At 40.7% G+C, this 22533-nt stretch overlaps 9 protein-coding genes and 1 non-coding gene across 13 annotated transcripts; 5 read left to right on the top strand and 5 right to left on the bottom strand.

The window, feature by feature from the left end:
- Positions 1-405: 405 nt before the first annotated feature.
- On the bottom strand, positions 406-4811 carry LOC133843227 (dynein light chain Tctex-type protein 2B). 2 transcript variants are annotated; one of them, XM_062276669.1, is made up of 3 exons: positions 1475-2561; positions 1085-1414; positions 406-1010 (listed from the first exon to the last, which is right to left on the bottom strand). In XM_062276669.1, the coding sequence occupies exons 1-3, from the start codon at positions 1519-1521 to the stop codon at positions 845-847; spliced, it is 543 nt and encodes a 180-aa protein (XP_062132653.1). In that variant the 5' UTR covers positions 1522-2561; the 3' UTR covers positions 406-844. The 2 variants fall into 2 exon arrangements, with proteins under 2 accessions (XP_062132653.1, XP_062132654.1); XM_062276670.1 differs by lacking the exon at positions 1475-2561 and adding an exon at positions 3938-4811 and having other exon boundaries at positions 407-1010.
- Trnat-agu (transfer RNA threonine (anticodon AGU)) lies at positions 546-619 on the top strand. Its single transcript has one exon. It is a non-coding gene; the product is annotated as a tRNA-Thr (tRNA).
- Positions 4812-5152: 341 nt separating the features above from the next.
- Positions 5153-6515, bottom strand: LOC133843225 (protein late bloomer). Its single transcript, XM_062276667.1, has 5 exons — positions 6377-6515; positions 5909-6076; positions 5690-5848; positions 5418-5624; positions 5153-5338 (listed from the first exon to the last, which is right to left on the bottom strand). The coding sequence occupies exons 1-5, from the start codon at positions 6434-6436 to the stop codon at positions 5267-5269; spliced, it is 666 nt and encodes a 221-aa protein (XP_062132651.1). The 5' UTR covers positions 6437-6515; the 3' UTR covers positions 5153-5266.
- Positions 6516-7468: 953 nt separating this feature from the next.
- Positions 7469-8634, top strand: LOC133843226 (protein late bloomer). The gene is made up of 5 exons (XM_062276668.1): positions 7469-7595; positions 7664-7837; positions 7926-8078; positions 8128-8325; positions 8391-8634. The coding sequence occupies exons 1-5, from the start codon at positions 7536-7538 to the stop codon at positions 8463-8465; spliced, it is 660 nt and encodes a 219-aa protein (XP_062132652.1). The 5' UTR covers positions 7469-7535; the 3' UTR covers positions 8466-8634.
- Positions 8635-8972: 338 nt separating this feature from the next.
- On the top strand, positions 8973-12715 carry LOC133841424 (polypeptide N-acetylgalactosaminyltransferase 3). Its single transcript, XM_062273879.1, is given in 8 exon segments — positions 8973-9570; positions 10239-10339; positions 10395-10575; positions 10649-10815; positions 10882-11465; positions 11467-11622; positions 11624-12139; positions 12199-12715. Coding segments are annotated over 8 exon segments (2001 nt in total). The 5' UTR covers positions 8973-9436; the 3' UTR covers positions 12361-12715.
- Positions 12716-12769: 54 nt separating this feature from the next.
- LOC133841425 (protein late bloomer) lies at positions 12770-13957 on the top strand. The gene is made up of 4 exons (XM_062273881.1): positions 12770-12920; positions 12981-13154; positions 13214-13582; positions 13698-13957. Exons 1-4 carry the CDS (start codon positions 12861-12863, stop codon positions 13851-13853), a joined length of 759 nt encoding a protein of 252 aa, XP_062129865.1. The 5' UTR covers positions 12770-12860; the 3' UTR covers positions 13854-13957.
- LOC133841426 (protein late bloomer) lies at positions 13803-15712 on the bottom strand. 3 transcript variants are annotated; one of them, XM_062273882.1, is made up of 5 exons: positions 15482-15712; positions 14553-14735; positions 14344-14499; positions 14082-14279; positions 13803-14019 (listed from the first exon to the last, which is right to left on the bottom strand). In XM_062273882.1, exons 1-5 carry the CDS (start codon positions 15539-15541, stop codon positions 13948-13950), a joined length of 669 nt encoding a protein of 222 aa, XP_062129866.1. In that variant the 5' UTR covers positions 15542-15712; the 3' UTR covers positions 13803-13947. The 3 variants fall into 3 exon arrangements, with proteins under 3 accessions (XP_062129866.1, XP_062129868.1, XP_062129867.1); XM_062273884.1 differs by lacking the exon at positions 15482-15712 and adding an exon at positions 15243-15363; XM_062273883.1 differs by lacking the exon at positions 15482-15712 and adding an exon at positions 14939-14957.
- A 455-nt stretch (positions 15713-16167) lies between these two features.
- Positions 16168-17512, bottom strand: LOC133841427 (protein late bloomer). The gene is made up of 5 exons (XM_062273886.1): positions 17242-17512; positions 17006-17179; positions 16798-16953; positions 16548-16742; positions 16168-16390 (listed from the first exon to the last, which is right to left on the bottom strand). Exons 1-5 carry the CDS (start codon positions 17299-17301, stop codon positions 16319-16321), a joined length of 657 nt encoding a protein of 218 aa, XP_062129870.1. The 5' UTR covers positions 17302-17512; the 3' UTR covers positions 16168-16318.
- A 944-nt stretch (positions 17513-18456) lies between these two features.
- LOC133846088 (ATPase H(+)-transporting accessory protein 2-like) lies at positions 18457-19413 on the top strand. The gene has a single exon (XM_062280836.1). It carries the CDS (start codon positions 18457-18459, stop codon positions 19411-19413), a length of 957 nt encoding a protein of 318 aa, XP_062136820.1.
- Positions 19022-22224, bottom strand: LOC133843066 (protein late bloomer). Its single transcript, XM_062276434.1, has 5 exons — positions 22069-22224; positions 21781-21862; positions 20619-20777; positions 20210-20545; positions 19022-20136 (listed from the first exon to the last, which is right to left on the bottom strand). The coding sequence occupies exons 2-5, from the start codon at positions 21838-21840 to the stop codon at positions 20065-20067; spliced, it is 627 nt and encodes a 208-aa protein (XP_062132418.1). The 5' UTR covers positions 21841-21862; positions 22069-22224; the 3' UTR covers positions 19022-20064.
- Between the last annotated feature and the right edge of the window lie 309 nt (positions 22225-22533).

A 22533-nucleotide genomic window follows, 5' to 3' on the forward strand; every position in this document is an offset into this window, starting at 1 on the left:
AATATCATGAAATTTTAGCAGCTGTCTTCTGAAGGATTGTATTAACTGAAAAAAAGGTGACTGCAATAAAACTAGCGCCACCTATGTGTAAGGCCCGGGACTTTTCAGCCCACGTGTTAAGTATACGAAACTAGAAAAAAAAATGTTCAAAGCTTCATGAAATCAAATATCATATATATAATTAAACAAAATATTAATAAAAATTGTTTCGAAGTGAAAGCTTCATTAAACCAATGTTATATTTATCTGTTTCTAAAGATAGATTTCTATACTTACATACACAGCATACCGTATGTTATTATATCATATCTATGCCGCACACTCTCCATGGGGTATTTTATTGTCTAAATTTAGAGAATTGAAGTGTGTACTCCATTGAGAAAGATATCATTATCTTCATGTTTAAACCAAAACCAAAAACATTTGAACAAATATTAATTTAAACAATGGACTTTCCAGGTACTACGCTATAGATAGCTTTAGGCAGCTCCAATTTTGTAGGCCTCTTGTCTTAAATTGACTATTTTTCCCGATGAAAACACAACGGCGCCGTGGCTTAGTTGGTTAAAGCGCCTGTCTAGTAAACAGGAGATCGTGAGTTCGAATCTCGCCGGGGCCTTTGAATTGACAAGTTGTTCAGTTCAGCAGTTAAATTTTTTTTTAATATTATTCGACTACATTTTAAATTATATACTAATCTCTAAGTCTATGGAGCATGTCTTAACTACGGAAAAGTAACAATAAAACAAAAAACAAACAATTGCAACTGGTTCGTGCATAAGCTGGAAAAAGCTTTACATCGAAGCTTTAGAAGCTTGCAAGCTTTCGCAACTTTCACTTTCGGTTAATCCTTGTAGACCAGATACAAGACGACAATCATAAAGTACGTGGGTCGTTCGAAAACAAGCTGAGTGAAATTATCACGCTTCTCGTCCATCAGATGGCACATTCTCTGATAGATGCCCTGATTCTGCTTCTCTACCAGCGACAAGAGACAGACAATGCGATGGCTGCAAATTACAATTGGGGTCACTTGGCTTGTTTTGTGGTGGAATTGAATTGGCAATAAGTGTGCACCACTCACCGTCTGTGGTTTAGCTTCTTGACCCGATCCCGTATCTCCGCCGACAGACCCTCGACCAGTTGAACAGCGCGCCACGAGTCGTAGCTGCGGCTAAAGCGATCCCACAGCAGACGCTCCTCAATGCAATCTTCGATGATTTTGTGCGCACGTTCCATATTGAAATTGGTGTGAAAGAATTTCCAATCATTTTTCGGCTTCTCCTTCCGTTCGCCTCCCTCGGCCACCGGGCCCTCGCCCTCTCCGCCGTTTTGCAGCGCACGGCGGCGACTTAACATGGACTCCGAGAGCAAGGCATTCATCCGATTGGTGGTGCGTACAGACGCAGTGATGCTGCAAATGAAACACAAAGACTAATCAGTGTTGCTGCCACCAGCCGAGAGCTTCACGTACCGCGTCTTCATTGACGTCCAACTGGACGCCGCTACAGTGCCTGACATCTTGGTTAATATCACAATTTCTTAGACGACACACGCGTTTGATTGGAAAATCGCGGCCAGCCGGCAAAAGGAAAACAAATGCCTTGCACTGCTATCTGCACACTGACAGGACGACCGAGCGACGTCAACAACAATGACGACGACATCGGCACTGACATGCTGACACGAGGAGCTTCGGCCTGTGCCTATGTCTATGCATGTGCCTCTGCCTGTTCCTGTTCCTGGGCATGTGCCTTAACTCTCAACTCGCTGTCGGTGCCTCCCCGGGCATCCACACATCATCAAAAAAAAAAAGAAAAAAAAACAGAAAAGTTTTTGTCGGCGACTTTGTTGGTTTTTCGCCAAACGTTTTTTGTTGGCCTTCCGCTTTGCGTGTCGCTTATCATAAACCCAAAGGCAGCGCTCCAATTGCAACAACGGCGACGTGGAGACGTGGGTGTCATCGCCAGGCCCAGACCCAGGCCGAAGCCGAAGCCTAGTCAGGCAGAGTGTTGGCATATGAACGCGCCCCAGTCTGGGGAAATTACTTGAGCACTGCCGGCACGCGAAGCCTTTCGAGTTTATGACTTTTGATCGGTTACTTTGCGACACCTGCAACGTGGCACACCGGAAGGACGAAATCGCGGCCATTGTGCGGTTTACAGCCAAAGTTCAAGTAGTTTGATTGCATTTACGACACTTGGCGAAACTCTTTTCTTCTTTGACTCTATTCTTAACAACATTTATGCAATTTATTGCCTGATATTTACTTCTATGAAGCAACTGCAGAAGCGTATTCAAAGTTCGCGTTCGATTGCGAAACCTTGTATTTACTCAGTTATAGTTTTGAATTTATTAAATTGATATACCCTCAGAGTCACGTGTCGAGAATCTACCAAATAGTTTCCAATACTTTTATATCATCAAGCTGAGTTCTCTAATTGTGTTGAGGTAGTGCATGGAATGCATGCTTGTGTCGAACTTAGACTACAGCGCGTGTCAACCGAATAGAATCGTTTTGCAAATAATTGTTAGATAAATCAATTTAGTTTGTCTTAGAACTCAAATCTGAATTACTTAATGAGCCTAATCAGTCAATACGTTGATTATACAACACAAACAGGCTGAACTTAATAAATTTTTATTTAATAGATATATATATATATGTACTACCAGCATAATTTTATATAATTTATTCAACTTCATGACATATTTTAAGTACTAATTTAATAAAATCCAGCCTGATCTGAATAAGAAGAAAATCACAAACTTGCGCTGAATACATTAAATTTCTAGACTAAATTTTATATTTTTTATTAGTTAAGTTTTGGTGATTATATAATTTAATCTAATACCTGCATAAATACATTTAATTTATATAACTTCATCACACATTTTAATTGCAATTTAAATAATTAATTTATTCTCTTGCAACAGCATCTTTTTCTTTTATATATGTTAACATAATTTATGCTCTTTAATTAACAATATTTGAAGTCAATATTTAGGTGTTCAAAAGTTGCATATTTTCATATATATGCAAGAGTTTTACACTTGCAGTAAAAGTTTACATGGTTGATTGAATTTCCTTTAAATCAAATTATTATTTGACTAAATTGTAAAGACTTCAAAGACATTTTAAAAAGTGATTGAGATTATTTTTGAATGAAAAGAATTTTCTAACATACACCTAATTTTTTTATTACATTTATTAAATTAATATTAATTACGAAATTAAACAAATTTACCTATCAGGATTAATTACAAAATGGTTGAGGTAACCCTGCCGACACGTTCAGTTAATAAAAGCAAAAGAAGCTGCTTTGGCTGCAACTTTAGTGCCGAAAACTAAGCGAGGGAGCTGCTGTAAATCTTTTATTACTTACGCAATAAAAAAGTAACAAAAGTGCAAGAACTACTGAGCTGAGAGATAGTAGAATTAAGCGTATCATCATGCGGCATACTATAGATAGCAAGTTACTCGCATGTGCGCCCCCGACAATAAATGGTTAGAACTTTAACTGTAATGGTTGCCACTGGCAGTTACCTGGTTACTAATTGCCAGGCACAAACTTTACGACACGTGAATATGTGCCAAAATTAAGTAGGCAATGCCGCAGCCACACATCCATTTTGCTGTGTGGCTGCCACATTCGGAGTTGGTAGCAACAAATTAAGCAATTTGTAGGTGGCGACACCCACAAGGGTAACACTTTTGCCATTTGCCACAAAGGCAGCTCGTCTCGGCTGTTGCTATTGATGGCGGTGGCGATGACGGTGGCGGTGGGGCAGGTTATTAGCACCCGGGTGCACGAACTAACGAACGAACGTTAAACGCGAAACAGTATGTAAACAAATATGAAAATCAAAACAGAAAGGAAAAAGGAAATAAAGCAAAACACAAAATACACGCCTTTCATTATTTGCATTAACTTACGCTTGCATGCGACTCATGAGGCGCCTGAAATTATGCTACGATTTTCCGCTTGAATTGTTCTGTTGTTGCTGTTACCCGTTCGGTGTTAGCTGTTAGCTGTTAGCTGATGGCTGTTAGTTGTTAGCCCGCTCAGAATATTTGGCAAAACTGCACGTACGCTCGTCCCGAATGAAACTGGCTTTGGTTTCTCAAAACATAAAAGCGCAAAACTAGCGCTGAACATTGCCCAAAACCAGAGAAGAGGAAGCAGCTCTCTAACTGATTCCGCTGACAAGGTGTACGCTCTAAAGGTGATTGTTTCACGATATAGCACGCCTCCAAAAACACCGCACCACACCTCGCCGCCCACTTTGCAGCTGGTATTCTCTGAAACTCTCGCTGCCAAGCTTCGGTTTCAGTGGCATGTCTAAGGACAACTCTGAGTTTTTTTATTAGCAACCCCATCGCTTCACTTCGACACACACACACACACACACAGAAACACTAGCATCTAACACATGTATGTGTGTATTCTAAATTGTATTTATTTTCAGTAATTTGCTTCATATCTGAGATACACATATAGAACAAACACACACACACTCTCATTCACATCAGCACCATCAGCTGGCAGTGAGGCAATTAAAAACTTAGGTTACAAACTGTCGACGCGGCTGCATGCAACCGATTTACTCTGACAGCTTTTCCATGTGTGTATGTGTGTGTGTGCTGGTATCCAAGTTGACTCTATGTGTGTGTGTAAGAGAAAGAGATCGCGTGCCAAATTCGCGTTGAACATGTCCACTTAAGAATTGCATTTAAAAATCCACAGAAATCGGAACTGTACACGTGAGAACCGTTTAGCTTTGTTAGCCAAATTGTTTGGCCCAAGTGGCACATTGACACATTGTTATAAATATTTTAATATCCACAAATAAACAACCATTTACTCCTAAGCTTGAGTGTAATGAAAAAACAAATCTAATTGGATAAGCTCTTTCGTCATATTTCGTTATGAAGAAATGCGATTTCAACCGATTTGTTTTTCTAAAATGATTCGCTTTTTTAGTTAGTTAGTTTATTCGGAATATCGTGGTGCAATTCAAAGTCTGCGCTATCAATTGTTTTTTCTTATCGTTATTTAAAAGTTAGATTCTATTTCCGGCAATCTAGAACAGAAAACAGGGTGCCTCTTCGACAAACATTAGGATTTTCCAATGATATGGAATTTGAACATTTTAATTACAAATTTTTTATTAGCTAATACTTGATTTACACTAATAACATTTTGGTGAATGCTTCCGCATATATACATATTGTCGATTTGTATTACATAAAAGTAAAAAGTACTTAATATCTGGAACGACGTTGCTCGTTGTTGAATGTGATACCCAAAACGGTGGCAAAGACGAAGGCGGCACCCTATGAATAATGAACGGTAGAGGTTGAGTCAATGCTAAAAAGCTTATACCAAATATTTAATATAGATAAGTTAACTTACCTCAACGGCTATCAAAATCCAGCCAAAGACCCTAACGAACTTCAAGGCGTCGTCATAGAAAGCGATCAATTTAGTTAAACAGCCGTCGGGGTAAACCGAGTGACTTGTTGTTGCGGTTCCATTAGTGTTGGCAGCATAACAACTTTCGGGTGTCGTCAGATTGGCCTTGGTATAGTCATTGGGGCCAGTAATACCACAGCACTTGAACTGCAGGATTCCAAAATAAATAGATAAATTATATGATCGAAGAGAGGTAGAAAGTCAATGCTTACAGTCTTCTGATAGAAGGTCATGGCATCGGTGCCATTCTTTTGCTGAGCCCAGGCGTTGTTCAATTGACTCCTTGCCAACTGCTCATCGTCAATGTGGTGGACATAAACGAAGCACAGCACGCAGGAGAGGATCAGTATGATCAGCATAATAATGGCATACTAAAGGGGAAAGAAAACGGGTTTAATTACAGTATAGATAAAGATTAAATAAATACTCACCATCCATGTTAGACAAGAGCTCTCTTTGATGGCACCACAGCAACCGAAGAAGGAAATCAGAAATACAATCGAACCGATCACAATGAAGAATATGAGTACGGGACGTGTCTCATTGGCGACATCTTTGAGTGCAATCGAATTGACCACAATCACACCAATGCCGAGCAACTGAAATGGCAAAAAGGGGGTTATGAAACATACATATATTTATAAAGATGTCGACTCATAGGTAAGTACACAAATCAAGCTATATAGATAGGGGCAACAAGTATCTAGCGTGCCGCACCCAATCGTATCTAGGTAAGTACACACTCAGCTCACTCATACATCATCCACGCTTGACTGCCGATAATAACAACCACTGAACCAGTGAACTACTCTCACAATATACTTGTAGTATGTTAATACAGTCAACACAACTGAACTTTGACGCTCTGACTAACTCACGAGAGCATTGTGTTTACTCACCGCGCATAAAGCGTTGAACAGGAATACTAGATATTTGATCGTTGCCGTTGCACAACCCATTTTACTTTGTTCTCTTTTCTGTTTTCTGACCAAACTTCGATGTTAGCCCGTTGACGACTTTTTTTAGACTAAATATTAACTAAAGTCGCTTTCCCGTTCCAACCGACACCGGCTGCTTGGGCTGTTAGTTGCGATAATAATTGTATGGGAAGTTTTTGTGTGACGACGACGACGACGACGAAGGTGTACAATAAATATAACAATAATAACGATAATAAGCGCTCACCTACACTGAGAGAAATGAGCGAGTGCTACCTTAATCCTCAGTGATACTATCATAAATCTCCTATCTCACTGATAGTGAATTTGGCAACTTGGTAACTGGCCAAATGAGTTATTTCATTTAATAATAACAAACAACTCATTGTTCTATGTGCTACCCATTAAAAGTTTAAGCAAACAGTTGCACCTACTAAAAGAAAATGTTTTGCTATATACTTCGCTTATCTAGGGTATTAGGGAAGTCTTGTCGATGAGCATAGTGAGTGACCCTGAAGCACATAGTGAGTGAGTGTAATGTAAGCTAATTTGCTGATAAGAGAACAAGAAACAGCTAATACCACAAACTGAAACTTATCAGCAATAGTATCAGTTGTCAATGCTCACTAAATGAGATACTTTGACTCACTTCCCCTACTATATATGTAGGTGTGTGTGTGTATGCAAAATGAAACTTGCAGCTGTCGCCGTTGAGTGCAGATCAAACATGTTGCTTAATTGACTGCAGTTGCAACTGCTGTTGATAGTGGAGATTGGAGGTGTACTCCAATTCAAATACTTTTGCGATAAACTTTGCTTTCCCCGCGTGACGCTGCCACTCAACAGCTGTTAGGCAAAACCTTATCGGCTAGATGGAGCTTGCCTCCACTATCAGTGCTGAATGCCTACCTAAGCTTCAATGGACAACATACTCATGCTCACACTAACACTCACACTCACACCCATAGACGCACTCGCACACACCCAGACACACTCGCAATCACTCACTCATGGCTAATGTTTGATTTCGGTTTCTTGTTATTTTATTTTTCTTGCCACTCAGTTGCTTTAAAGCGCTGCGCATTGACGAGACAGTAGATCGAATATTGAATTTTGCAAAATGCCGAGTAGCATCAAAGTATTGAAGATCTCCTCATTTGTTTTGGACTTTCTTTGTTGTGTGAGTTGCTGCAGATAGATTTCGCATATGGTTATCATTAAATCGAATTAATTTGCATTATTTTCTAGGTATTTGCCGCTTTATCTATTGCCGCATGTTCTTATGCCCTGATAGTGTTTCCTCACAGTGTCGCCATTCGTTTGCCATGTATTTTTGGCATTGTCCTTGGTGTGCTGATCTTTGGCAGCACCATCTTTGGATGCATTGCGGCTCTGCGCGAAAACATTCGTCTTAGCTGGATTGTAAGTAGAATACTTGCAAGCTGCGCAATAAGTACACAAACAGTTCAAACCGTTTATTTCTATCCATTTCATATGCTCCGCCTAAAAGTATACTGCGATTTTAATGGCTTTGGTATTCGCACAAATCACCGTCGTATTCGCCGAGCCAATCGATTTCCCACTGCTCGCAAATGAGACCGTAGGCAATGCCTGGAATAATCAGCTGTATAATAATGGCAGCATGTCATACTTTGAGATCAAGGTAAGTATCTGAATTTTGTTGTTTAACTAATTCAACAATACCTTTTTAGTATCATTGTTGTGGCATGTCAGGCCCAATGAATTATATGGAGAGCGGAATTACAATTCCACAGAGCTGCTACTTGAATCAGAACTCGAGCATCGTGCCAGATCTGTTCACTGTTGGCTGCAATAAGAAACTTGCTATCGCGTATGTGAAGGGCACGAGTTATGAACGCGCCTGTGATTGGAGTGTTATTGGCATAGAGGTGTGTTTTCATATTCTTTATTTGTTTACCTTGGATTAACAAATTCGTTTAAATTTATTTAACAGCTACTTACGATGATTTTGACTGGGCTCTTTGCAATCAACTTGCAAAATGCGGAACGTAGACGACTTTATCGTTAATCCGATTCTAATCAAATTGTAAACAGTATTGCACTTGTACAAATATTGCATTGATAATTTGTTAACTTTTATTCTAAGTCAAATTGTAATTTTACAAATATTGCTAATTGTACAAATATACTATTTATGATTTGTTAATTTTTAAAAATTTTATGCCATCATAAACAAATATATTTTCGAATTTTAAATAAAGCGCTCCCACTCCTAGCGGAATTTTTGTGAACTACTATGCACTGTGGATTTTATAGAATATACCGCACTTCGATTTATCGACGGGCCGCCACAAATAATCAAACCTGCAGATTTTGTAAATTTATTTACGGAAAATTATTATATTTTCTAATTTAAATTTAATTAATGAGAGAAGGAAGCTGGAAGCTGATAACAATTATGAAATACTTTTGAAAGCTTCCATTTTTTAAGAAACACAGTATATGGTATTTTACGTTATAATTCATTGGTCGTTTGGTATTTTTATCGTTATCTGTGCGGTCACGCTATTCTTTAGTCAGTGTTTACGAATTTTATGAAATGAATCAACGAGCTGTGGCCCAGATAACTAGTTTTCTAGATAAATAGCGAAATTTCGAACAAGCAAAATGCATTCATAAGTAATTCTGCACAGTTGGCACTCGGTTCGCGCAAACCGTCGCGGCAAATAACGGCTACCTAAGTATTTAAACGACCCATTCATTTGGTTGGTTGCTGCTTTGCGGTGGCAGCGGCGTGTCATCAAAACAACAAATAAGAGATACCAAATTTCTTAGCCGACGCTTAGTTGGCATCGAAGAGAGCTGCCGAGCAAGTGTGGGCTTGGAGTTTGGGGCTCGGAATTGTTGCCGGTCATTAACACAGCGTAGCCGAAGGCTGCAACAACATCAGCGACAACAACAACACGAAGACGGGCGCAAACAAAAGACAACGACAACAACAGTATTGACCATTGGGTGTCCAAATAGTAGTCGATCAAAATGGGTCTTCGATTCCAGCAGCTGAAGAAGCTATGGTTGTTATACCTGTTCTTGTTGTTTTTTGCATTCTTCATGTTTGCAATTAGCATAAACTTATATGTGTCAAGCATTCAAAACACTGACGCACAGCCGCGGTGAGTAAACAACACAAAAAAACACAAATAATTTAACAACAACATAATGAAAACAGTTGAGTATTATTGTGTGCTATCTAAACAATTACTGGTTGTGAAGGAAGTTAATGTGCTGGAATTTGGCATAAAGATGCAACCGCCACTATCAAAGCAACGTGCAACTCGTCTGCTAAATAACCGTTGCGTTGCAGTGTCATTGCATAATTTCCTTCAAGGCAAAAAAACTCAACTCCACACAACTCGACTCGGCTCGACTTGATTCGATTCGATGGTGTTGCAAGTGGCGTTGGCGGCATTGTCGCTGCCGGCGCTGCTGCTGATGTTACACTCGAGTAAGTTGACTGGACGGGTCTCTGACTCTGGCTCTGGGTCTGGGTCTATGGTCTATAATAGTCTATGGTCTATCTAGCCTTGCTTTCGATTTTTATAGCTACTTTGCATTTGTTTTTTTTCGTTTTTATTATTTCTTATTTCTAGCATTTTGTTTTTTCCTCTTTGAATTCATTTAACGCTGCCCGATGCGACTGAATGACTGTTAAATACATACTACAAATTATTGCCAGTGTCATCTCCATTGTTTGTTTTTATTTATCTATTTTTTTTGTCGTTTTCGCTTTTTTTGGATCAATTTGGCTGCCTGTCTTTCGTATATCGTCTTTTGCGCAAAGTCATCCAAAACCGCCGCCCAAACGGCGATCGCTCTGGCCGTACAAAAACATTGTGGCTCACTATATTGGCAAGGGAGACATCTTCGGCAACATGACTGCAGGTTATTATTAAAGGCACATAACAAATGACACAAGCATTCACCGATTCATTTGCAGACGATTACAACATTAACCAGTTCGAGCCTAAACAGGGCGAGGGCGCCGATGGACGACCTGTGATTATTCCACCGCGCGATCGCTTTCGAATGCAGCGCTTCTTTAAGCTAAACAGCTTCAATATACTGGCCAGTGATCGTATACCCCTTAATCGAACACTCAAGGACTACAGAACCCCAGAGTAAGCAACCGTCGTCTGTCTAAAAAAGCATTTAAATTTCGCATTTTATGTGAATAATTAATTCATTTTGCAGATGTCGCGACAAGAGATATGCTAATAACCTGCCCACAACGTCCGTCATTATTGTTTTCCATAATGAAGCTTGGTCCGTCCTGCTGCGCACCATTACAAGCGTGATTAATCGGTCACCTCGTCATCTGCTTGAGGAGGTCATCTTGGTGGACGATGCTAGCGATCGATGTGAGTGTTTCCTTATTGATTTTACTCCGTCTGATCATCACCGATAATGTTCGTTTGCTTTTACAGCGTTTTTAAAGAAACAACTGGAGGCATACATACAGGTTCTGGCGGTTCCAACGCGCCTGTATCGCATGAAAGAACGCAGCGGTTTAGTGCCTGCTCGTCTTATGGGCGCTCAGCATGCCCGAGGCGATGTACTCACCTTTCTGGATGCGCATTGCGAATGCTCTCGTGGCTGGCTGGAGCCATTGTTGGCGCGAATTCAGGAGTCACGTGAAGTGGTCATTTGCCCAGTGATAGATATAATATCCGATGACAATTTCAGCTATACGAAGACCTTTGAGAATCACTGGGGTGCCTTCAATTGGCAATTAAGCTTCCGCTGGTTCTCCTCGAATCGCAAGCGACAAACCAGCGCCAAGCCAGCGGACAGCACAGCACCCACAGCAACGCCTGGCATGGCTGGTGGTCTGTTTGCCATAGATCGTAAGTACTTTTACGAAATGGGCGCCTACGACAGTGACATGCGTATCTGGGGCGGTGAGAATGTGGAGATGTCATTCCGCATTTGGCAGTGCGGTGGCCGCATCGAGATTAGTCCCTGCTCGCATGTGGGACACATCTTCCGCAGCAGCACTCCGTACACTTTCCCCTGGCGGCATGAGTGAGGTGCTCACTGCAAATCTGGCCAGAGCTGCCACCGTATGGATGGACGATTGGCAGTACTTTGTGATGCTCTACACAGCTGGACTGTCGCTCGGTGCACGCGATAAGGTGAATGTGACAGAGCGTCTGGCGCTGCGCGAAAAAACTGCAGTGCAAACCATTTGCATGGTATCTGGAGAACATTTGGCCAGAGCATTTCTTCCCGGCACCGGACCGTTTCTTTGGCAAGATCATTTGGCTGGATGGTGAAACAGAGTGTGCACAGGCCTACAGCAATTATATGAAGAACTTACCTGGTCGGGCTTTGTCACGTGAATGGAAACGCGCTTTCGAACAAATTGATAACAAGGCCGAGGAATTTATGTCGTTGATCGACTTGGAGCGTGATAAGTGTCTGCGTCCGTTGAATAACGAAACGCCACGCACCTCATTGCATCCTGTTACAGTGGGCGATTGCACATCTCATTCGCAGAGCATGGACATGTTTGTGATTACACCCAAGGGTCAAATAATGACCAATGAGAATGTCTGTCTCACCTATCGCCCGCCAAAGCAAGGCACTTTGAAGCTGCTTGTGAGCCGCAATGCAACCACATCGAATGTTATGCTAATGCAGTGTGCCATTGAGTCAAGTCAATTGTGGACCTACGACATGGACGTAAGTAGATAATTTTCTAAATAATTTGCAACGCTTAACACAAAATATTTCATTTGCAGTCGCAACAAATTTCGCATCGTGAATCGAAGCTATGCCTTACACTTAAGTCGGCCACAAATACGCGAACGCAGAAGACGGAGAAAGTGGTGCTAATATCGGATTGTAACTTCAAAGATATAACACAAAAATGGGGTCTTATACCATTGCCATGGCGCATGTAATGCTATCCACAAAAATTCCCTGCCAGCGATCTTACGCAATGTGATATTTATTGAAATTGTTTAATGCACCCGCCCCACTCGTTTTTACATATGACACGCTGTAAAATCCCCCCTCTTCCCATACACACACACCTAAACACATACACCGAGAAACGCCCACAAGAATTGTTTGTGAAACATTATTATGAATGCATAGGGACGTTTTTTCCCTTTGCGTTGCGACTTGATGAAACTCTATGCAATTCTATGTCATATTTATTAAGCAAATATTTAGGCAATTTTAAGACAACCACAATTAGAAAGTACTTAATACTTTTGACATTTTATAACAACTTTAATAAAACAAAAAAACAAAGTCTCTCTCTGTGCATTTCTCCTATCTCTATTACACATATTATACATTCATGTCAATCTCGGTTCCGCTTATCGGCTTGACAGTTCATTAACGTTACACTTGCTTTAAATTTTGTGAATCTGCTGCAGATTGCAGCATTCTCAACATGATCGTCTACTACAACACAATCAAGTACACCGGACTTCTGTCCAATTTTATATACATGGTGAGAACCCAATTAAGCTATTGTAAACCTTTCTATTGAATAAGTTAACTTCCCTTGCAGTTGCTGGCGATTGGCGTCATGTCTGCAGCGGGTCTGGGACTGCAAATTGTGGAGCCGAATACGCCGGAGCACACATACTTCGTGGAGAGCCTTGTGCTGGGTGCAACCATCTGTATGATTGTCATATTTGGCTGCTACGGCATGGTCTGTGATCTACTTAGTGTTAATCTTATTGTGAGTTCAGCCTACACTTAGTATTATTTTGTTTATGCTAATGTTGCACACTTCTATAGTTCACCTTCTTCATACTGATCGTGCTGGCCGTGGAGTATCTGCAGGTGCACAACTATCAGCCGCACACTCGTTACAGTGATGCCTGGCAACAGTTGGAGTTGTCACTGGCTTGGCAAAACTTGGACAAGCAGCCAGAGCTGATGCAGCACTTGGAACAACAGCAACACTGCTGTGGCTACAACAATGCCGAGGACTACAAGAATTTACATTTGCCATTGCCATCGAGCTGTTATCAGCAGTCGCCGCAAAGCGATGGCAGCACAAAAGTCAAGTTGATTTCGCGTGGCTGCTTGGCAACTTTGAGCAACACCAAGCGCGGAATTCTGCATCGCGATAAGCTATTCATGTGGTGCATTGTTGGCCTTGAGGTAGGCAATTGACACCTTAACCGCTAAATGCAGCCGCAAAACAGTTGCAGCTGCGGTTCATTGATCATCATCAGCATTGAGACAAAATAACAAACGGCATTTCTGTATTTCGTAGGTCTTTATACTGGTCCAAACAATTTCATTGAGTCTGCTGCTCTACAAGTTGCGCCAACGCGACAGACAGGCAAGGCAACAAGTGCCGCCAGGTGTGCGTCGCGAGCCACGTGCCAATCATGTGGGCTCCAGAGCCCAGCTGCTGGACAATGTTTGAAAGCCATTCATCATCATCATCATTATGCGTCGTGTGTTGTGTAGTGTTTATTATATGAGTTTGTCAAATGCATGGTATAAATCTAAGTTCTCTTTTAGTAGGTATACCGTCGTGTTTTAGTAGTCAGCTGACAGCTTAGCGTTATGGCCAAAATAATGCCCACAATCTGAAATTGAAAGCGTATAAAGCACATTAAAACAAAGCTAAAAGATTGCTGCTGTTGCTCACCTCATAGGCAATGAGTCCGATGTGTGCCCACTTCTCAAACCGATAGAATTTCAAATGATCGCTCTTCACTGCCGACATGCAGCCGTTGCTATAGGGATTCAAGGCGTGGACACCCTCCTCGGTGTGAAAGCAGCTTGGCGGCACCTTCAGCTTCAGACTGGTGTAGTCCGCGTAGCCTTTGTCACCGCAGCATTCATACTGATCACACCAAATGCAATTCAATATAAATATTTCAATATTTATTGGTATCTTATCTACTCACTCTGCGTTGCAGTTGATACATGGCACCGGGATGTGCCAGCTCCTTCATCCAAATGCCCATGACAAACACTTCTGTAGTGTCCTGTTGCCTGTGCTCATTGTAGGTGCTCAGCTTCCAGCCATGAGCACCGATCACCAAAGCGAATAACGTCAAGTGCTGTGTGTAACATTAGCAATCGAAGTTATTAAACGGTTCACTTTATTACTCACCACAACAAGCACTTTAATGGAGCCCAGAAAGGCGCCCGAGCAGCCAATGAGAGCAGCCAGGATGAGCGTCCCCGTGATGGACAATTGAACGATTTTGTCGATATCAATGTGCTCCATTGATCCCTCCTCCAATTTGTGGAGCAAATCGTAGGCGCCAGCCAGCGTGGCCAGGATGCCGATTAGCTGCGTGCGTCAAGTGATAAAATAAAATAGTATCATGGGATTAACGATTTGCTAATTAACAACGTCATAGCGCATAAAAAAAAAATCAAAAGAAAAAGCTAAAATAAATATAATCTAATATTCAAAATAATAACAAATGCTTGAATATAAATAAAATTTAATTTGGTTCACAAAAAAGTCAAAGACAAGAACAACAACATTACTTTCGGCTTTATTTTTAAATGGCAGACGTATATATCTACACACACACACACACATACACACACAGGCAGACAATTGAACACATGCGCTAGTATTGAATGTTTTAAGTTCGCGAGTGCGAAATCTTAGCAGCAATAATTAAAAATAAGTAAAGTGACATGTTGTCTGGCAGAATGGAAGCAGGAGATTTGTTTGCTGCCAAATTGCCCGTATACAAAATTACATTTAACAATTAAAACCAACCGAAACGTATTGAGAATTTAATGAAACGTTTTAAGCATGCCAAGTCAACTGCAGAAAACATACGCGAGTAGGTGTAAGTTAATGAGCTGCATCCAAACATTGCTCATACGACATGTGAGTCAACTAGTTATTAATTAAAAGTACTCGATGCAACTTATTAAATCCAACGAAATTAACCGACAGACTGTCAGCATACGAAGAATACTATATAAACACAGATTTTCTTTTGTTATTCCGTCAATTACTCATACGTAAAAAATGAGATAAATTCGCTGTGTTCCGTGAGTGTTGACAAAACTTACCAGAGTAAACGCATTGAAAACCACCGCTGCCCATTGCAGACACACCTGCACTGTGGGCATTTTGTTGAGTTAACTTTGTATATACTTATTGTACTAAAAATGATGGCAATATTTTTATATTATTTATTATTTTTTTCTTGTTAAACATTTGCCATTCGCTCGTGTTGGTCCAACGTTTGCCGACTGAGACGCGCGTTTCTCGTGCCTCAAACTGTTAATGTTTTTTGGCTGCTGCTGTTGCTTCTGCTTCTGCTTTTGCTGATGCTGCTAAGAGAACTCAACTCGTTCAACATGAAGAAGAAAAACTGCGAAATGTTTACAAATCCGCTGAGTGGTTGCCGCCTGCTCGGGCCGGACAGGCGGTTTTGGTCGTTACTCAAGAGACATCCCTCCTCTGCCCCACGACAGGCAGACAGACGGACGGACGGACGGACAGACCGACGAACTGGCGAAGGCAGCCATCAGACGGGCCCAAAAAGTTTTGTATGTATTTTTATATGCGTCTTTATAGGCAGCTATATATTTATCTATCTATTTATCTACTTATCCGCTTATATGTTATACGAGTATAAGTAGTTTTGGACAAGGAGAAATGCCAAAATTTATAGCATTAATACTAGAATAGAGTATCCGACACATTGACCATTTGATCGCATCAATTGAGAAAGTGTTTTCAAATGCTTTTCTGTTTTTGTTTACAACAGTTTCACACGATTTATTTTGTAAAATGCCAACACTTAGGGATGCTACTACACACACACTTAAGTATACAATATTTGCGTTATATCCAATTTTTATCGATCGCGCTGCTCCAAATGACTAATTGGGGCGAACCTTTCAGAAACGCTCTCGTCGCAATTTATTTCGTACTGTGACGCCCAGGTGGGTGGCCGAGATCAGAGCGAGGAGCTGTGTGTGCGAATGATAAATAGAGAGTAGGGAGAATCGATTAAATGCCATTCACTGAGTGCTACGCTCCAAATATTTTTGAAATGTCTATTCTTGGCTTTCGTAAGCCTGCCATAAATTATGAGATATTTTGTCAAGGTCAGTGCGCATAACTTGCCTCCACCACCAGCAGCAGCCACTTGATGATCAGTCCGTTCATGACATTGTCTGTGGCATGCGCCTCCACAGCCACCAAGCAACCTTCGCCAAACAGTTGACTCTGAACACGCTCGCGATTCTTATAGCAGCTGAGCGGATACGCGCCTCCTTGTAGTATGTAATCCTGCGGTCCGTCCTGACCACAGCACGAGTACTGCAAGAGAAATTTATAAATTAAAAGTAATTTCTACAGTGTATAACTAGCTTACCTTGTGTTCCAAGTACGCTATGCGCTCAATACTGCGTCGCTGATCCGTCCAGAGTGCCAGAAAGTCGGTGCGTGCACGTTGCACATAATCGGTGGAATGTGCGGCAGCAATGATATAGATTTGCAACCCGATCAGCAGCAGCATGCAACTAACAAACTGAAAATACCTTTTAGCGAATTAAAGTCACTGTAAAATACTTCCTACTTACACTCCAAATGAGTCCCAACGAGACGCGTCCGGCTGCAAAGCAGCCCAGGAAAGAGCTGAGCACCACAAATGAGCCCACGAATATTTGGACCACGATGGCAATGTGCTCAAAGGTGCCCGGCGAGGAGCTGTTCAGCTCGTATACAGACAAAGCTATTAGTGTCACGCCAATTAACTGCAAACAAACCGTGCCCATAAGACAGAAATAATAATCAACGATATATTACGCATACGCACCGAAAGCAGCACATTCAGAATGATGAGTATGGCTTTGAGGAAGGATGTGCGGCAGGCCATGATTTTACCAAATCAATCGATAGTGCGTCCAATTGCGTTTTATATTCGACTTAGCTTGACTTCACTTCTCTAATTGTGTGCTGCGCAGTTGGGGATTTGGACAACCGAATGAAATACTTTGCCTAATGAACACGCTCGCACAAATATTTCAGCCCTTTTGCCGTACACGATGAAGTGCGACTAAACGACGCGCTTTTATTTTGAAATTATGGCGCTCCAAAAAGGCCAGCGACTGTCTCATAGTCTCGTAGCCTAGCCGTTTTGAATTGGTGGGTTCTCGTAAGAAATCCACGTTCCAACACTCAGTGCTGTTGTTGTGGTTATACCCTATATCAATTAAGTTGTACAACACGGGTATAATCAACTTGCAATCTTCTACATTTAAGTTTACAGAGCATATAAAATAATTCATAGTATCAGATATGAAATATTACGTATACGCATTCCTGTGATTAAATGTGAAATATTAAGTATACGCATGTATCTTATGTTGAACATTTCATAGTGTAAAATAGCATCAAAATTGATATATTGATGATATTGATGCCATACTTTGAATTCAATTCATTGAGTATGAAATATTAAGTATACGCATACAACATACATTTCACATTGCATAGCAAAGAAATAGTATTTAAAGTAAAAGATTAAGAATACACCTAGTAATAGCATAGCATAGTAATAGTACTGAAATATTACGTATACGCATAGAAAATTGTGATAGGATTACGAGTGAAATATTACGTATACGCAGAATCTCATTAAAATTGTAGTTGATGTTCGTATCAATCGGGCATTTTTATTAACTTGCTGAGTATCTAACAGCCAATCACTGCAGACTAGGTCAAACTTACTTGTTGTGCTATTAGTGTTGTGTCTGTTGGCATTTGTGGGTGGTATGATGTCACGACGTCGCGACGTCGACAAAAGCTTTTTCGCATTTCCGCTATGCTCGGCTCTCCCAAAGGAGCTTTTACTCGTCGATGATAAAGTGCGCAACAGTATTCCATTCCCCCCTTGTTGCGTGTATTAATCAGTGATAAGCGGCAGGATATGAAGTAAAACGCAGCAGCTTTTGAAAATTCTGACACATCAATCTGAAGCGAAATTTAACATATACGAAGCGTCGCACTTAGTAATGAAATTAAACAGAAAATGCTTCGAGTTATTGTATTTCTCTGCTTAATTTCTACGATAGTTCAAGGCTTTGGCCAGTTCTCTGTGCTGCTGAGTCCCAAGTCTTTAGAGTTTACTGGAGATGATAAACTAGAGAGCGCTTATGTGGGCGATGTACTCCTTGCTGCACTGGGAAATGCTATAGCTGGATCAAGTAAATGGACGGGCATGTCTGTACGCGATCCTTTTAGCTTGGCGCAAACGTCGATCATTGTGTTATTGGTACGCGGTGTGCTGAATATGACGACTCCACAAGGTGCGGGCAACTATGAATTGAAAGGTATTGGTGTAGAGGATTCGTTGAATTATATGGTTAGCCAGTTGCCCAAAGAAACGGTGAATGATATCAACTTTACGAATCACAAGGAGGGACTGCGCAAATTTGAAGAATGCTTTGGCACACTGGATACACCCGTTGTGCACTCCGTACAGTATCTTCGTCCTAAGCAATACTGGAGCCATAAGCATTTTCTTGATCAATTAGGTCTGATCAAACTTGCTACGCAGAAGTTGGATGTCATTCTGAAGCCGTCGCATGTGCTGATCTATCGCATATCATTGGATCGCATTGTCAAAGTGGCACGATATGCACCGATAAGTGAAGCCAAAGCATTACTTGCCACAATCATTGCAAATTTACTGAATGTTATCAGAGAACGTAATGAGTCTGTGCTCTTGGTGCAAGTGACCCTTGGACAGAAAACACAATTGCTTACGAAGAGTCATACAAGAGAGAAAATAAATAAGAGTCCCTTTGAGAAAATGAATGATAATGTGGATCATCCAATTCTTGCCAATATTATAATTTGGTTCTGTGTCGTGTTTGCCCTTGTGATCACGATTATTTGCTACGCAATTGCGACAATTGATCCGGGCAGAGACTCAATCATCTATCGTGTGTCCACCGTCAAGGATTGGACAAAGAAAAAGCATTAATTTTATGATCATAATTTGTGCTCGGAAAAATAAATAATTGGAACGTATTAATATAACGTTAACATAGGAATTGACCAAATAGCATTACCATATTAGTTGGCGAGTTCATTACTCGATGAATTTCACAATCTACGTGCCATGTTTACGAATTGGCCAACCCTCGTGCCAAAAGCAAAACATTGATATGACAATAAAAAAAACAAAAACAAAAAATAATTCTACAAATGAGATAGAGGCAGATGAGCAACAAGTTGTCTAGCAGTTTTGCCTTTTGCTTTTCTCGACGGTGAGTACGTGACGTAGCTCTATTTATAATCTGACGAAAACAGGGGCCTACCTAAGGGCGAACGCGTACCACATGTGGTATGCGCACTATGTAAACGCAATCGTATTTGAAACACACATAAATATCAATTTATTGGCTTTATAAATATATGTAGTTAAAGGCTACTCGTACATAAATTAACTAGCTTAGGATTTCAGCATACGAATTAAAATGTTCATTAGAATAGTATTAAGTTTCATAATTTTTGGTTACGTGATGTAAATGTTATTTATGCTTTTCATCGAGCACAAATCCAATACATTTCCTTGTCGTCCTTCCCGGACACGGTTTTGTACTTGAGGCGTAGCTATATCATTAGCCGCTCATTAAAATTGCATGCGCCTCTGTTTGTTGCGGAAACTAATGCCAAGAAATACGGCAACGGCAAAGCAACCCAGCTGTGAATATTCCCAGATTATTATCATCGAATTTCAAATTGAATTAAACATTAACGCCAATCGATCGACTCACCTCGAAGGCAGCCAACACCCAAGATGCAACTATTATGGCAAACTTTCCATTGTCGTAATGATTTTGCATCTCATTCACGCAACCTTTGATGAACATAGCGTTGACTGTTTGCTGTAGATCGGCATAGCAACTGGGTGGGATCACTTGATTGAGATGCACATAATCCTGGGCACTGGATTTGCCGCAGCATTCATAAATCTGCTGGTTGCCATCCATATTGTGAGTTTGCCAGGCGACATCGATTTGCTTCTGGGCGCTCTCCACCTTCATCGGATGTAAGAAGAGGCATGTTGTCAAGATTTGCAGTATGGCGAGCACAAGCAGCAGCACAGCCACCTACCAAAGGTCGAATGAAAGCCGATATTATTATGTACATATATGTATATACACCATCAAGGCAATGACCTACCGTTGCGGTTAAGCAGACTGACTCACGTATCGCAGCGTAGATGCCAGTGAATGCGAGCAACACAATCAGGACACTGGCCACATAGCTGGCGATAATTGTCTCATCGGTGCCCGTATCTGAGTTAAAGGCTATCCACCCGATGGAGCCGAGTGCCAACAACTGAAATGTATAACGGAAATTCATATGTGGAAATTCACAATTCGCGACTCATTCGCATGACAATTAAGCATAAACAATAAACGATAACAAAGCATCGTCACATGTGTACAATTGAGAATTAAATGAATATTCGTTTTAAATAAGTGTTTCGAATTATCCAATTTATAGCATAATCCCAACCTATAATAATATGAGTGATTTTTTCAAGACATTCTGTCAATTGCTTGCTCACTTTTATAGCTTCTTATACAGTTGGAATGAGTGGCGGATGAATTGTTGTTGTTGTTGTTGCAAAAACACCCCGACCGACTGATTTGGGGACCTCTTTTCTTATATAGGTCAAATTGCAAGTAAGTAGTAAGAGAGTATGACATCATCTGGCGTAGCAGTTAAAAAGTGGCACACACAATTCCTTCAATTTTCAGGCAAGTCCGTTACTAGATTCCCAGGACAGTCAAAACAAAACAAATGCTTAAAGCGTAAACATGTTTGTCATGGTTACCAGACTGTCATCACAGAGGGGGTTGGGAAGTGGTGGCTAGTTGCAAGTGGCTTCTGGGGCAAGACCTGTCGTCGACGTGGCCATAGTGTGTGAAACTGACAAATGACAAAATATTAAAAATACAACATGGCCAGATATAAGTGGGGAGCGCAGTCAGCTACAACTACAATTAGTCCAACATCATTGGGGCCATGTGCATGAGAATATTTGAGAATATTTCTTGTGTCTTGCAGAACTCTTCTATGGATATATAATATGTTAGAATCCTCTTGATTGCCACTATACTTGTTTCAAAAAATTATTTTTGTAAGCCATTTGAAATTGGCTTTCGCGTTGTGTGACGGTTCATGACATCATTGCCTGCAGTTTATTTATTTCTTTTTTGGTTTTGTTGTTGTTTTTAATTAAATGCAACAACAATGAAATTATTTCAATTGCCTTTTTTTCGATTTGCACACATGCAAATATAAAATTTCCTGTTTATCCATATATGAAACTTACCGCCAAAATGACATTCAGCGCAATCGAGATAATTTTAACGGCAGTTGTGGCGCAACCCATTTTCAAAATTTACTTTGAATATCTGAAAATTAAATAATAATTAGCTAATACTGAAAATGCACTATCGAAAATTGTATTTTTATAGCGAGAACATTTCTTTAATACAAGATGCGGAAGTGTGCATTCTGATGACTTTTAATTACTCGAAATTGAATCTTATTTAAGTTCGTTTTGTTCGAAATTAGCCCTGCACATGTCACAAATATCACATCACTAAAGTTGTTTAACCTTTTGACTTCCAATAAAAAAATCGGTTGTTTATTTTTTAATAACAATACAAAAGTTTGCTGTACGTTGCCCTCTTCTTATTTGATTTGAATAATTTTTCTCAGTTGAATCCGTTCCGGAGACTTTCACGTTCTGCGTTTGCATGCAAACTGAATCCAAACAAACAAAAAAGATTGTTATTTTGTTCATTGAATGCGACTGAGGCACTCGCACGCACACACACGCACATGCTCAGAAGACACCACTCACAGACACAAATTCAGAGCACGCGAATAAGAATGAGAGCAAGAACCACAGAGAGCGCGAGAGCGCAAGCAAGCGCATGCTAAAGAGAGTTAATGCGCTCGCGCATATTAACGCTCCACACAGTGACGTCACTATCACTTTACTTCCAATTGCAATACGTCACAAAGCCCGGCGTAACAACTCATACTCATACAACTTGTCTTAACCCTTTGGTTATCA

This window comes from Drosophila sulfurigaster, chromosome 3 (assembly GCF_023558435.1).
Source record: "Drosophila sulfurigaster albostrigata strain 15112-1811.04 chromosome 3, ASM2355843v2, whole genome shotgun sequence".
Taxonomy (NCBI): domain Eukaryota; kingdom Metazoa; phylum Arthropoda; class Insecta; order Diptera; family Drosophilidae; genus Drosophila; species Drosophila sulfurigaster.